Raw genomic sequence first — 14,658 nt, forward strand, 5'->3', positions numbered from 1 at the left:
TCCAGCCAAATCACTTTTCTCCGATGGGTGGACAGGGAGCGAGAGATGGACAGCAGAGGTTTCGGAGAAATTAGTAAATCGCCTTGCGATTTCAACACGCTAGCGAATACAACACGCCTTTTCCCGCAGACGGGCTCCCCATCAGGGGACTAGGGGAAAAAAAAATCCCTAATACTTTTACCTTTGGAAAATTGAAAGGTCTGCGTGTGTATCTGTGTGCGTCTGTGTGTTAGTGCTGTCGCTGCCAAGCCCAGAATTTTGTTTTCTCTCCCAGCATGCGTTGATGACATCACGAAGTGCCCCTTCTTTGTGTGTCAGTGATGTCACCAAATGCAGTGTGGGGGACAATGGAATCCTGAACTCCGGGCGAGGGCGAGTGGGAAGCGGCTGCTCCTGCTGCTGGTTCAGGGCTGAGCCGGGGGAGGGAAGGGAGGACACAGCTGCTGCTTTAGGGCTGAAACAGGTGAGAGACGGGAAAGCTGCCGGGGATTCCTTTTGCCTGGATCGGTGGGGGCGAGTGGGCTTTGGGCTAGGCTCTCTCTTTTTTTTTTTTCTCTTTCTTTTTTTCCCTTATTGCTTTCAAACTGAGACAGGTGAGAAGTTGCTGCTGCTGCCGGAGGGACAAAGCAGGTGAGGCAGGGGAGAAGCTTTGGGGTTGAAACAGTTGTGAGAATAGGAGGAAAGCAAGCAGCTCCCGCGCAGAGCCAAATACCCCCCTCTGAGCCTTAAAGAAAAGCAGCCCCGGGAGCTGCCCCTCTCCCAGCCACCTGCTTCCACCGCGTCCCCGCGGGGCTCTTGCACGGCAGCAGCAGCAGAGACGGGGAGGGCGCCTGTCCCTCTCCCCCCCGACACCCTTCCAGGTTACTTTTCAGAGGGTCTCCATTAAAAACTCACGTCCCCCTCCGTGTGCCCCTTCTTCCCTACCCGGGGGGAAGGGAAAGGGAGGGGGCCGTGGCGGCCAGAATCCCCCTCCATCCCCGGAGCTGGGGCTCTGCCGCCCGCCCCCGCCGCCCCCCGCTCCGCTCCGGGTGCGCCCCGGCCCCGCCGCCCCCCAGCCCCGCTCGGCGGTGGGGGAGGCAGCCAGGGAAGCCATTGCCTGTTTAATAGTTGCTGTTGCAGCACTTCCGCTTCTCTCCCAGCGAGAGAGACACGAGTGGCCAGGCCCAGCCGCACCGAGGAGGAGCAGCCAGACACAAAGGGAGAGGTAGGGGGACGGGGCACCCCCCGCCGCCCTCCCCGGGGGCAGGGGCGAGGGGCAGGGCCGGCCGCGGCCCGGCGATGGGGCGGCAGCCGGCGGGGCAGGGGGGTCGCGCCCGGGGCTGTCAGGTACCGCTGTCCCCCGGCCCTGCGGGCCCGCGGCCGGGGCAGCTCGGCCGGGCCCCCTCCGGCTCTCGGCCGGCGGGGCAGGGAAAGCTCCCCGGGGGCCCGTGGCCCTGGGAGGGAGGCGGCCGTGTGTCGCCACCCCCCCTCCCCCTGGGCCCACGGCTGCCCCTCGAGCCCTTCGCCCGAACTCTCCCGGGGTGCCCTGCCAGCCCCCCCATCCCTCCCGACGGCTTCTCGCCCCTCTCGGCTGCGGACCTGCCCTCGATAGCCCGCCGTGCTCGCCCTCCTCCCCCGTGCCCCCGGGGTGCCCGCATGGACCCGGGCTGCCTCCCCTTGGCCCCCGCTGCCCCCCTCCCTGACACGGCCTCCCCGGGCCCTCCTCTCTGGCCCCTCGTAGGCCCTGGCCCTCCTTCCCCCCACGTTCCCCCGGCACAGACCCTCTGCTCCCTTCCCCCTGCGCTGGCAAATGCCCCTCCGTGCACTGGGCCTCGGTGGGTGCCACCAGTGCACCCCACTCCCTGCTTAGCCCTTCCCCGTGGTTTGCTCCCTTCCTGCCCGCCTCCCGTCACGGCTTCCAACACCCGATCCCACAGACAGGGGTTATCCAGCAGGCAGGGGTTTCCCCACCGCAGGTCACACATCTGCCAGGGTCTTCCCTGTGTTGCCAGTGATGCCCCACTTCCATTTTAGAAGGGCGACGGTCACCCCCCCGGCCCCATCCCTTCCTGCCTCCCCTACGTGCCTCCCGGGAACCCAAGGGACCCGAGCTGTTCCATTTTTATCTTCTACACCCCTAGGCTCGATAGTGGTGGGTGGTGATGGCTCCTCTTGTGTGTGCAGTTTGGGGGAGATTAGAAAGAATTGCTTTGAGCTTCCCTGATCCTCGCAGTTGTCCTCGTTCCAGTCTCCTCTCATTCCGCTCTTGCGTTCTGAGAGGAAGCTTTTAAAGTCCCTTTCCCCCTGCTCCTCTGTGTTAGTAGTGCAGGGGAAGCTACTGCTCCTCCTGCTATGGCTGTAGGGCCTAGATAGGAGAGGGAGACACAGGATCCTTTAAAAGGAGCATGACCCAAACACAGAGCGAGATTGTCGGCAGCCTTTCTCTGTGTGTGTTTGTGTTCACTGTTTGTTCCCCACGCCCCATGGTGTCTCCTCTCCAGGTTGGGGTGTGTGGTGGGGGGGTCGCTATGTCGGATGACGATTCGAGGGCCAGCACCAGCTCCTCCTCATCTTCATCCTCCAACCAACAGACAGAGAAAGAGACAAGCACACCTAAGAAGAAGGAAAGCAAAGTCAGCATGAGTAAAAACTCTAAACTGCTATCTACCAGTGCCAAGAGGTGAGGCTGCAGTCAGTTTTCTCACTGATTTGTTGCATTTTCCCTTCTTCCAAAATTTTATTTTGCTCTGTTCCCCCGCTGCTCCCATTCCTCATCTCTAGCCCTTGTGCTCAACCTTTGTACATGAAGCTGCTATTGTCTCACTTTTTTCAGTGTCTCACTGCAGTGAGTGTCTGCCCAACTTCACTGCTTTCTGGTCCCTCTTCCTGCTTTTTCCAAATATTTTCCTGTCTTTTCTTTCTCTGGGCTGGTATTCTGACCCTCAATTATTTCTGTCTTTTCCTTTTTCCTTACTAGCATTTGTTATGGGAATGGTGTAGGATTGACATTTAGACCTTATTTTTTTCTGTGCTTCTGGAAGCTATATAGTCCCAAGTAAGGCATTACATTTCAACATCCGTTTCCCTCTCTTGTGGTTTGGAGTCTAGAGTGTCTTTTTTTTTTTTTTTCCAGGACTGATTTGGAGATTAATTAATGTTTGTGAAGTTTTGAGTTTGCTTGCTTTGGAGGAGTGCACTCCAGTGCAAGGGGTTTAATATAGCCCCAGATCTTTACCAACAAATACATTATTGTTATTTTTGTCTGCTCATCACTTATATTGAATTTTCTGTGTATGGTTGGATACTGATTGGAATAAATAATCCACAGCAGGCCCAGTTGTGGATATTCTGCTCTAAAATAGTCTTTGCTCACAGCATAGAGTGGGTTTGGGCTTTTTTTAAGAATAAAGTAATTTTTATTCCAGAATAATATGTAGGGAGGGACATCTGTGTAGAATAGTAATTCCAGAACAGCTATGTCAGTCAGTTTTGTTCACTTGGACAGGCTCTTGCAGCTACTCATCTTAAAAAAAAAAAAAAAAAAATTTGTTACCCTTTCGTACTTATTCTGTGTGGCACCTGAATTCAGCATCATCCTGCTGCAGGGAGCTAAACTGACAAATGGAGGTTTTCAAGCAAACTTGCAGTACTTCAGTAAGAATAATAAACCATCTCACTGAACAGCTTTGCCAAGCAGCTGAGAGGTTGTATCAGTAGGTGTCTAAAGTGACTGGGGTTTTATGCAAATGCCCTGTCGTAGCAACTAAGTTCTCTGGCTTTGTAGAATTTAGGCAGTTTGGTTATTCCAGATCTCCACTCAGCAGGTTTCCATGGTAAACTGACATAGATAGTGGCAAGCAGTGTTTACGTGTTGTGCCCTTCACTCTTTTAAGGAGAAGATTTTTAACTGCCTCCTGTGGAAAGGCTGTGGTTCTTGTGTGTGACAAGTGGCAGGAGATGCTGGCTGAGTTTAAAGGAGAAGGAAGGCAGGCTGAATGCTGGGTGGGGAAATCTGGAAGGAAAGCCTGAGTGACAGTAATGGGACTCCAGGGAAGAGGATGATAGCTGTTTGGGCGTTTTGTGGCAAAAACAGTGTAAACCCAGAATAGTCTGGGCCGGGAGGACAGGGTGTTGGCTGAACACAGTGGAGAGAGGGAGCGTCTGGAGTCCTAGGGAGGGGACATGGGGGTGTTGTGTGTCTCTTGAGGGTGAAGAGAAGAGAGAATTGAAGGTGGTAGGATTGTGCAGGAGCCTCAGAAATAAATATTCACCTTCCTTAAAGTGTCCTTGAGAATGGCGCAGTTATTGTCTCCCTCAGGGCTGTGGTTTTTTTTCCTCAGGATGGTGATGAGAAGCTGGGGGAGAGAGGAGGGAGCCAATCTGGCAATGACTGTTTCTCTCAGTCCCGTAAGACAAAATTCCTTTTCAGACTGCAGTTTCCTCTTGGTGCATCACATTTGCAGAGGTTTCCCCTCATTTACAGGCTGGTTGGCAGAGTAAAGCGGACAGTCTTTTCCACTGCATGGTTGGCATCTTTGTGGGAGGGCAGAGCAGTGCACCTGTCTGGGTTCAGTGCACGATGCCTGTCTTCTTTCCTGGCTGTCTCTTTAACAGGGCAGGGTGCCTGTCCTGCCTAGGGAGTTTGGACTGGTGGGAGGCTGCAGCTGAGTGTGCCTCTTATATACTGTGGCAAGCTCACAGTGACAGTACGTCTGCAAGGAGAACTGCTGTCCCACACAGTGACTTACCTTTGTTCCTTCTTGCTTTATTGCCACAGGATTCAGAAGGAATTGGCTGACATCACCTTAGATCCACCTCCCAACTGCAGGTTAGTGTCAATTCCTTACCTGAGGAGGGTGGGGGAAGGTGAGGGGCTCAAGTGTGCTGGTGTGTTGTAATTGCCCTCAGAGGCTCTGGATGGAGCAGAGGAGCGGGCTGTTCAGGTGGCCAACAGTACTTTTGTGAATGCTTGCATGACTTTAAATAGTTTCCAGGTGGAGGTACCTCCAGAGATTGTATGTGTTTTGACCAGTTTTCTGTTTGTTTTGGGGATTGTTTGGATTTTTTAACAATTGCCTTTCAATATGTTACACTGGTTTTTTGTGTGTGTGTTTCAGAAACTAGTGTATAAAGAAGAGTGTGAAAACTTTCTCCTTGTTTGTTTTTGGTTTTGGTTTATAAATCTAATGCTTGACTGCACTAATCTTATATAAATAAGAGTCCTGCCAAGGAAGCAGAGAATGCTCTGAGGTTTTTAGCTCAGAGTTCTGTTGTGAACAGCAGCTGACAGTGAAGAGAAGTGTGAATTCGTAACTCAGTGGGTGCCCCACTGGAACATACATCTTAGCTGATGAAACAGAAAGCAGGAATATTCTGTTGCCCTTTACAAAGCAGCTTGTTTTTAAGTATGTTTTAGAAACTTGTATTGGTTTTTTCAAACAGCTAGCAGGTTGTTTTGTTTCATTGCATGGTGTCCCTGAATATCTTTGCATTTGGAGAGGAGGCAGTAGTAACATCTTTGGTTATACTTGCTCATTCAAGAGAAAAGAGGCTTTTGCTCTGGTCTGTTTGCTGTAGTTGCCAACATATAGCTCTGTTCCCGTCTTCTTGCTGTAGCTGAGGTTTGATGTCTTTTTGATGTTGGTAATAGCAGAAATCAGAGAAAATTATGTTTATAAATAACTGTTTAAATTGGTCATTTTAGTATTGAGTTTCCACCCACAAAATGTGCATGAACCTTTTTATTGAAGCTTTTGGCCACTGTTAGTCTGTGGGGAGGCATTAGCACAAGAGTTAGCCTGACAGGTCCAGAGCCACCCTTTCAGTACCAGTTCCTAGGATCATAATTAATTAAAGGAGAGATTGAATGTGATGTGTGACATCTAATCTGATACTAAGAAGATTTTTGTGCTGTTGGGATGATAACCAACAAGTTTTGAAATATTTAGCTGTGACAATGTTGTTTTAGGGACAGTAATGACTTACCTGAATATTACAAAATTTCCAGTTCTTGGGCTGGAGATGTCTGTCCTGTGTGCATCCCAGCTGTGTCAGGATGAAGTCTGCACGCTTTTCTCTCCTCCTCCAGTTTTAACCTGATTTTCACGGGAAGGAAACACAAAAGCACATCTCAGGCACTGTTACTTGCTCCTAGATAGCTGAGTATGGGTGGTCAAGGTGCTGGGACTTCAAACTGAACTTTGGAAGTCTATCCAAAAGCTGCGATAGTGTGTTTCTTCTGAAGGTTTTTGTAAATGATGCTAGAACCTAAATTTATCTTTTTTTTTATTGAATTAATTCGCAGGTAAAGAGGAACTAGTAGACTACTTGTCAAAATGTGGTATAGTTTTGGTTTTTCCTTTTTAATTACATAGCCATGGAGAATAATGCACTTCAAGACCCACATATTAAGCTTGTTATTTCAGCCTTTGCAAATATTTCTAATGGTAAAAATTAGTTTGTAGTACAAATAGTGATGATTAATCTTCATCCATAGTGGAGTTACAAGTATTCTGCATTCCTTTTGACTTTCAGACGAGTAACAGTGAAGGCTGGCAACTCCTGCCAGTAATGCATGAAACTGGTGTAGTTGTTACTGCCTTTTAATATGTTGATAGGTAGGAAAACGTGAGTGGAGGGGTTTGCTCTGTGTGTGTGTGACCAAAGGAGTTTTGATATTGCTCATCTTGGGGTGAAGTCGTCTTACTTCTGTAAATGCGGTGCTGAGAGCGAGAAGAGCAGCTCTGCTTATGGCTAACAAGGCTCCAGTTGTGCTGTCAAGCACTGGGAGTTTGCCCCTGTAACTGGTTTGTAAAAAGGCAGGCAGGTGCTGATTGCCACAATAGTGAAATTCAGCTATTGCAGTTATGGGGAAAGTTCACCTCTTGTGAAAAAAAGAAATAGAAATAGTCAGTTTATGACTGTGAGGAGATTAAGCAAATGAGAGACTCTGGTTGCTGCATGATGTTTAAGCTTGCCAAATTTTTTTCTTGGGAAGCATGCTAAGTGTCACTGCTTTCCTTTATATTTTTTCCTTTGGTATGAACATTACTGGCTGGCATGCTGTGAAGGAGGTATTAAGTACATAGTTCGAGAACTTAGTTTCAATTTCCTGCCTTTATGACTTTGCTTATTCTAACCTTTCCTCTGACCTCCTGCCCCTCATATCTCTGCTGCCTTTGTGCCTCTACAGACTTTTTTCAGGTGTCACTGGAGGAGAGGCCAGTCTTCTCCTTTTAAGCATCTTGCTCTCTCCTGCAAGTTTAATCTTAGAACTTACATATTCAGGGCATTATGTATGATGCCATGTACTGCCTGTTGTGCTGTCAGTTTCAGGGGTTGCCAAAGCCTCAAGTCACATTTGAAAATGTTTGTCCGAGACTGTATTCTGTGTTATGTTGGAAACATCATAATCTTTTTTCTCTCTCTGGACATCTGTTCTTACACCCCCCCACCACCATCTTGGTATTTCCCCCTGTTCTGTGCCCAGTGCTTGATATAAGTTCATTGTTGGCTGTGCTTTAATTTTTGGTCTTGCTGTTTTTCGATCTTATTTCGGTAATGGGAGTTCAAGATATTTAACACATCCCAGAGTAGCTCTGAGTATTGAAAGATAAAGGTTCAGGTTGTGAATGATTTTTAGTAAGAACTGTTTTACAACATCTTACATGAGGTATTTTTCTTCTTATAAAATGAGACATATAAGATACAATTACAAATAATGACAACCATTTGACATTTCAAACAAAATAGCTTAAAAATAAATGTTTCATTTTTATTTTTGTAGCTTTCAGTGACTGTATTTTCATGTATTTAACCCACAGATCATCTGTTTAAAAAACAAAAGCCAAAAAACCCAAACTCCAAGCACACTCAACACCCTGTGATTGAGCAGCTGTGTGGTTTTTACACATATGTGGGTAATATGAGGGGAAGTTTATTCCAGAACTTCCTCTCTCATCAGTACTTTCCTTGCTTCTGTTTTTTCCATAGCTTGTCTGCATCCCCCAAAAACTTACCTGGGCTTATGTCTCATTGGCTGGTTTATTTCTCATAGTCCTTTTGCGCTTGTGTCTCCTTCCTCAAGCTGTGATTTTGATTTTCACAGGCTAGCACAGTTAGTTGTGCAGAGGTGCAGAGCATGTGCATGGAAACAGTCTTTGTTTGCATTCAAAAAGTAGATTTTTGGACTTGAAAACATTTTCTAAAAACATATATTTAATACATGTCACAAATTCGTGGGTTCCTGCTGGGAGCGATGCTGTCTCATAAGTGTCCTAATGTAATGTGTGTTTGGCAACTACTTCTGAATGGATTTTAGTCCTCTTCATTATTTTCAGTGGACCAGTGCTCTGGAGGTCTTTAATTTCTGCAAGATGATTTGACTCCTGATACTAATACTGAGTTATGAAAGTTAAATATGACTTTCAAGTTCAAAAGGTGGTTAGTGGTTAATATGAATTGGAGAATGACTGTTTGGACCTAAAGTGTTTTAAATCTTTTAAGAGTGTATCTGGTGATCTCTTCTCCTACTTTGTTTTATACCAGACAGTTTAGCTCCTGTTTTAAAACTCAAAGATGATAACTAGGAGCTTCTTACTTTTGGTCTTTTGTATATGCTGGTGACAGAGGAGGTGTCATGCCTTTGCTTTGGGTCTGCAGATGTCAAAATATCGTTCCATCTTGCTATGTAGGCAGCCCTGATTTTTGTTTGCTGTTAAGACTTAGGAGTGGTGTGCAAAAGCTTTCCTTCTATCTCTATGATGAAGTGTCCAAAGCTTTAAGAGAAGTTAATTAAAGCTTAAAGTTCTCTTTATTTGCTTTGTGTCCTTTTTTCAACCTCTGTATCTAAGCAGCTCCTGATGGTAGATCTGCTTATTGATGTGAGGTTATGGAACAAGTGATTTTCTCCATTTTTAGGGGTGGGGAGTTGCAGCACACAAAAACAAGTGACTTGTTCAAGGTCATGCAGGAAGTCTCTGGCAAAGTGGAGAAATGAATGTAAATCTCTTTTGTTTCAAGCTAACTTGCAGCTGAGCTGTTTTGCTGGAACTGTGTGCATCAGTTGCATTATGAGCAGGGCTTTGAATTTGTGCTTTATTGAGTGTCTGGTATTGACTGTATGTAAGCATGGTAATATAATGTTATTTTTCCCATCTGTGTAGAGGGACCAAAATGGATATTAATTAGAATTAATGTTTTTTACTCTATCTTAGCCAAACTGAAACAAGTTTGTCTCCACATGGCTCATTTAAGTCCACATAGGCAAGACCAGCTGTTATTTAAACAAAAATAATTTTCAAACTTTTGCTGAAGGAGGCATTTGCCTGCAGGGCTTACCATTGCTTCAGAGTAAAATGCTGTCACAAATTCATTATTTAATAATAAAATACAGTTGTGTTTCTTGGCACCTTCATCCCAGTTTTTGTAAATTTGCAGAATAAGGACCAGATCTCCTTGAGAGTCTCGTGAAAGTTAGCTGTCACCACTTAATAAATATGTGTCCCAGTAAAGGTGGTGGGGAGAAGTGCTCTCTGTTATAACGTACAGAATATTAATAGTTTTCAAAACTTTGCAATGTGGAATTAAGATTTCTTGGCTGGAGAGAAGTCTGCATAAAATGTGTGGCTCAAAGGCAGTTTTGAATTCAACAGCTTCATATTATAATTAATATATTTCATCTGCATACCATGCAAGTCTGGCATTTGTCTTGCTTACATTTGTTTTTTATGGTGCTTGTAATTTTTTGCAAAAGTATTTTTTCAATACTTTCAACTCCAGTAATGCTTTAAGTGCTTTTGCTTTTAAATCTAGTATATTATCTAAGGATGGATTGTCACTGTTAAACTCTAATATCAGTGTTGTTTTTGTTATTTTTGTGTGTGAAATAGCCCTTCCTGAACACAATCATATTCTATAGCATAAACTTTCCAATCTTACATTTTCTAAGTAACAATTTCATTATGACTTTTTTCCTTAATATGCACAGTCAGATTACTAGGTCAGGAATGACACAAATGCCAGCTTTTGCTTCCTTGTAGAAATAAAAAATTATCACCACCTTTAAGGAAGGTGAAATTATCAGCTTACAAAAGTGGCTTTAGAACTTTTTTTCTTTTTTCCCCTCACGCTGTGTTGATAATGTGAGTGTTTTCTGTGAGAAGTTTCCAGATGTAGGATAGGAAGGACCTTCGTAATTAGTGCTGTGTGTAGTTGAAAAATATCTTTTGTCATATAAACTACCAATGGTTCAACATTCCCTCTTTGCTTTGTTTGGCACATGATCCCTGGAGAAATAACTCTTCCTTTTGAAATGGTGTGTTAACTAATTTAGAGATCCTCTGCAACTGTGTATGGTCTAGCTTGCAAACCATAAAAATAATACATTTCTACACTGGCTGAATTTAAGTATGTGGAGGTAGCAACTCCTGCAGGCGAAGTCCTCTACCCGATGTGCTCAGACAAAGGCTGCACAGGAGCAGTTTCTTTGCTGAGGATCGATTAGTTAATATGACAGGAATTAACTTTTCTGAAGCCACTTCTGTTTTTATTTTAAGTGTTAGAAATGTTTTGATGGCCAGGCTGTTCAGACACTGTGGCAGGAGCTGGCTGATGCGGTGGTAGATTTTGCTTGGCACGTCCTGGCTCGGTAATTCCCAAATGAACTGCATTCTGTGCTCTTGCATGCTAAACATGGAAACGATGAATCTTGAGAGCGGCTGTGAAATTTTATCATGGCTAAGAACAAAGAGGATTGAAATCCCTTCTGTGCACACTCCCTTGTATATCACTTAATTTTGTTATTTGACTTTCAGTTTTGCTGCCCTTGGAGGGCACTGTGCAACTGTGTTTATGATGCTGCATATATGTTTTATCTGACAAATTCTTATGTTTCCTCTTGGTTACACAGTCTTGTTTGGTTTTTCAGTTGTATTCCAGTGCTGCTTGTCTAGATTTTTATATTGGATATGTGTAAAGCAGCAGTTTATATGTCTGGTTTTGTTTTAAGAAACATACACTGTATGTGTAAGATACTCCATAGCTATAAATGGGAAACAATGTATGTGCGCTGTTTATACTTTAGGGTTTGAGTCTAACTTGCCTTTTAATATGAAGACAAAATTACCCGTGGATGACTGGCTTGTCTAGGGGATTGAGGAGGATGGATTTGTGTTTGAAGATTTCAGCAAGAGCAGGTTGCCAGAGCCTTGTGGTTTCTGAAGAGTGGGTTGGTTTTGAGAGCGGGTGTCATTGTGTCTGGCAGATGTTCACTTTGGTGCCACTGTTGGAGGGGGGTTGTGCTGGGGATGGAGACAGAGCTCACCTGCACCTCAGTGGATTAAGGTTATCAGTGAGTTTGTGCATAGTGAAACTTCTGCAGCCTCTACCTGTGCTCTTCTGTAATTGTACATGACAGACCAGCCTTCCATGCTGCACCTTTTCAGAAGCATTTAATGTACTAAAAAAAAGGAATACCATTTTATGTGAATGGGTTAGGAGGTTACTGCACACCTGTGCAGACACATATCCCGCTCAAAGTTAAGGGCTATGCTTTCTCCACAAAACCAAGTGCTTCAAACTAAGTTCAATTAATGATGCAATGTAGTCATTATAAGTAAAATCTTGCCAATCTGTGCATTTATTTGAATGAAATAAATTTATACTTATTTTTCCCTCTGAGGCTTAACAGTGGAGGTCTAAATACTCACTTCATTATATTACAAAATCGAGGAGAGAACATGTATTGTCAAGTACTATAAATAAACTACAACTGTCAAAATAAGCACAGTGCACTCAGGAATTCAGAGGGGGTTTCTTATTTCTCTTGCGAATTTGCAAATTTCAGCAACATGCAATTAAAATTCCAAGGCATTTGGGGAAAGTGTATTGATTGCAGCCATGCATTTAATACATGTTTTTTGTGTGTAAGTGGCTAATTGACATTACAAGGAGGCGTTGCAGAGCTGTATGCTTAACTTCAATATCCAATTTGCAGTGTTCTTTATTAACCTGAACACTGGGAGAAGGAAGTTGGGGGAGAAAAGGAGAGTTGGGCATGTAGACTTTAGCTCGGGGCAGATGTGGTGTTTGAATCTCCCCACTCCCTCCAGTCTCTTCCATAATTTCACAACTGAAAATATGGGTCAGGTAAGATGAAATTGAGCTGTTTTGAGAACTGGGTCCAGGCCAAGTTTTGGCAGTTAATTTGTTTAAGAGAAAATACAAGGTAATTGGATTAAAGAGACTGTACGATTAATAGTGTAGGGTCCTGTTAGATTTCTTTGTTTCTGTGTTTCTGTGAATCAGTGTAGAATTTAGGTCTGAATTCCTCCAGGAGCTTTTAGACTTTTAGAGTCAAAAGTGAGTGTGGACCTAATCAGATAAGTATGTTAGTACTTTGTATCAATGTAAATGACTGTTTAAAAAGATTGCTCATCTCTCCCTTTGAGGCTACTGGACTTGCTGGAAACACAGAGAATTTTGATTTGGTACTGAGAATTGCAAAGCAAAATGGGGAGGAACTTTCTGGAGCAGGTGGACTGGTAATATTTAATGCTTTTTCTGCTGTGGGTATCTATTTTGGACAGTGTGCTAATCCCAGTGTCTCACTGGGAGAAATCAGGAGAGGGGTCTTGGTGTGTTTTCTTTTGATGCCTAGGATCATACAGGAGTTGCACACAGGAATTTAGACCCCCAAAGATTAACAATTAATTCTGAAATCAAAAGTATCTTTTCACAATAGGTGAATTGATTCAAAAAAGCCAAAAGCAACCTATGTCTGGTATGGTCTAAGAACTTTGTCAGATTTATTGGAGGCAGTGATTATTCTACAAGAAAAACTGCCAGGGTAACTGCCTCAAAGGCTTTAGATGCAGTTTGAATATCTTCACTGACATTTTATGGTGCTAATTTAGGTTACAACTGTTGCAGATTGTTGTATGTTTGCAGTTTTCAAGTGGACAACTTCTAGAAAGTTTCAGTGTGCTATTTTATATTCTGAACAAGTGTAGCTGGTCTGGGAAGTGGCCTATAAATGGTGGCGAAAGTAGAATTTATTTCATTAATGCAGTGTTTAGCTGCTGCAGGTGGCTTTGAAAGATTGCTAAAATGTGCACAGTTGTAATGATACTGTTTTAACGTAATTAGATTATACTGTAGTATACCACAAAAGGTAATTTTATCAGAATTTTCTGATCACATTGTTGTAATACTGTATTTGTACAGTATTTTCTGTATGTCTTAGTAACCTTTTTAAAGGAGGTAAATTAGGTGATACATATAAGCCTTTATAGTTAGTGCCCTCCTTGTCTTCCTTGTAAGTTATTTATCCACAAGAATTGTCAACCTTTCTTTTTGATGGGGTAATTCTGAATTTGAGATTCTCATCATATTTTGTAGTGCTTCGAGTTCTGGTGCAGTAATTTCAGATTATAAGCCACACCATTTTGACTAAAATTTTGGTCCAAACCCGGAAATGCGGCTTGTAATCCAGAACGGTTTATATATGGACAACGTTCTGAAAGTTGCCAACCCCGAAGTGAGACCCTGTGGCAACCCCAAACCAAGCTGGAGCCCGACTGACCCCGGCAGAGGCGGGGAAGCCCGACAGTGGCAGTGCAGGTGTCGGGCGGGGACGAGCGAGCCCAGCAGCGGTGGCAGCGCCGAGCTGGGCCACCCGGCCCCGTTGGCAGCCCTGAGCGGCGCGAGGCCGCCCGGCCTCGCACCGAGCCAGTAAACCCCGCGATTCTGTTACTAATTAGCAACTCTGTGAAAGTTGCACGCGGATCCTCGCTGCGAACAAAAGTGCGGTGTACAATCAGGTGTGGCTTATATATGGAGGAAAAACAAAACGTTGCTGACACCCCGGAAGTGCAGCTTATAATCAGTGCGGCTTGTAATCGTGAAATTACTGTATTTGTGCCTCCTTACACTTGGGTGACTGTAGGAGAGAGAAAAGAAGGCTTTAAATACCTATGCTAAGTCTCAAAATATCATGAATCTCACTGAGTTCTCTGTTGCATTAAAGTTGGGGTGATGCTTTCCTTCCTACTTTAAATTGAATTTCAACAGCACCATTGTAACCTAGGAAATCAGGCAGAAAGATGTACAGTAGCGACAAGAATGACCTAGGAGATCTAAGTTTTGAATGTAACTAGTGCCAGGCCTTCAGCTGCCCTGCTGCTTGATTTCAGCTGCATTCCAGGGTTGAAATCTCTAGTGAAATCTTAATATTTTCTTTAGAATAGCATCTTTCCAATTTTTTCCATCCCCTCACTCCTCTTGTGAGGTTAATCAGATTGCAGGTATTGGTAAGACTGGGAGATGAATGAGTTGCAGATGAGGAACAGAAAAGGACATAAAACCATTCAAGGCAGCAAGACTGTACAAGAAGGGACATCAGAGAGAGGTGGTCCATCAGGATGACTGAAGTGATTTTGCACTGGTTGCTGGAATGCTTGCAGCAAAGTTGGAAGTAGAGACAAGACTGATGCTTTTTCTGCTCCAGCAATTTAGCTCTGCTTTCTGCTCCTTGCACTGTGAGGCATCCTCCTCTTGATGGGGAGGACCATCCATGGGCCACCCTCTTCCTAGGCATGAATAGATTTTTGAAACAGTAAACCATACAAGCTGCAACAATAGTTTTTCTGTGGTGATTGTTTTACGCCCCCACTTAGGAGA

At 44.4% G+C, this 14,658-nt stretch overlaps 1 protein-coding gene across 3 annotated transcripts in view; it reads left to right on the forward strand.

Moving 5' to 3' along the window:
* Positions 1-268: 268 nt before the first annotated feature.
* The window catches only part of UBE2E1 (ubiquitin conjugating enzyme E2 E1), a 47,948-nt gene continuing 33,558 nt past the window's right edge, over positions 269-14,658 (forward strand). The window contains exons 1-5 of one of the 3 annotated variants that reach the window (XM_042779086.1): positions 269-463; positions 594-630; positions 1,140-1,204; positions 2,481-2,659; positions 4,757-4,807. In XM_042779086.1, coding sequence (XP_042635020.1) covers positions 284-463; positions 594-630; positions 1,140-1,204; positions 2,481-2,659; positions 4,757-4,807 — 512 coding nt within the window. In that variant the 5' untranslated portion in view covers positions 269-283. The remainder of the gene's footprint in view (positions 464-593; positions 631-1,139; positions 1,205-2,480; positions 2,660-4,756; positions 4,808-14,658) is intronic. The other 2 variants (XM_033053379.2, XM_033053388.2) reach the window with 2 other exon arrangements.

This window comes from Catharus ustulatus, chromosome 1, assembly GCF_009819885.2.
Source record: "Catharus ustulatus isolate bCatUst1 chromosome 1, bCatUst1.pri.v2, whole genome shotgun sequence".
Taxonomy (NCBI): domain Eukaryota; kingdom Metazoa; phylum Chordata; class Aves; order Passeriformes; family Turdidae; genus Catharus; species Catharus ustulatus.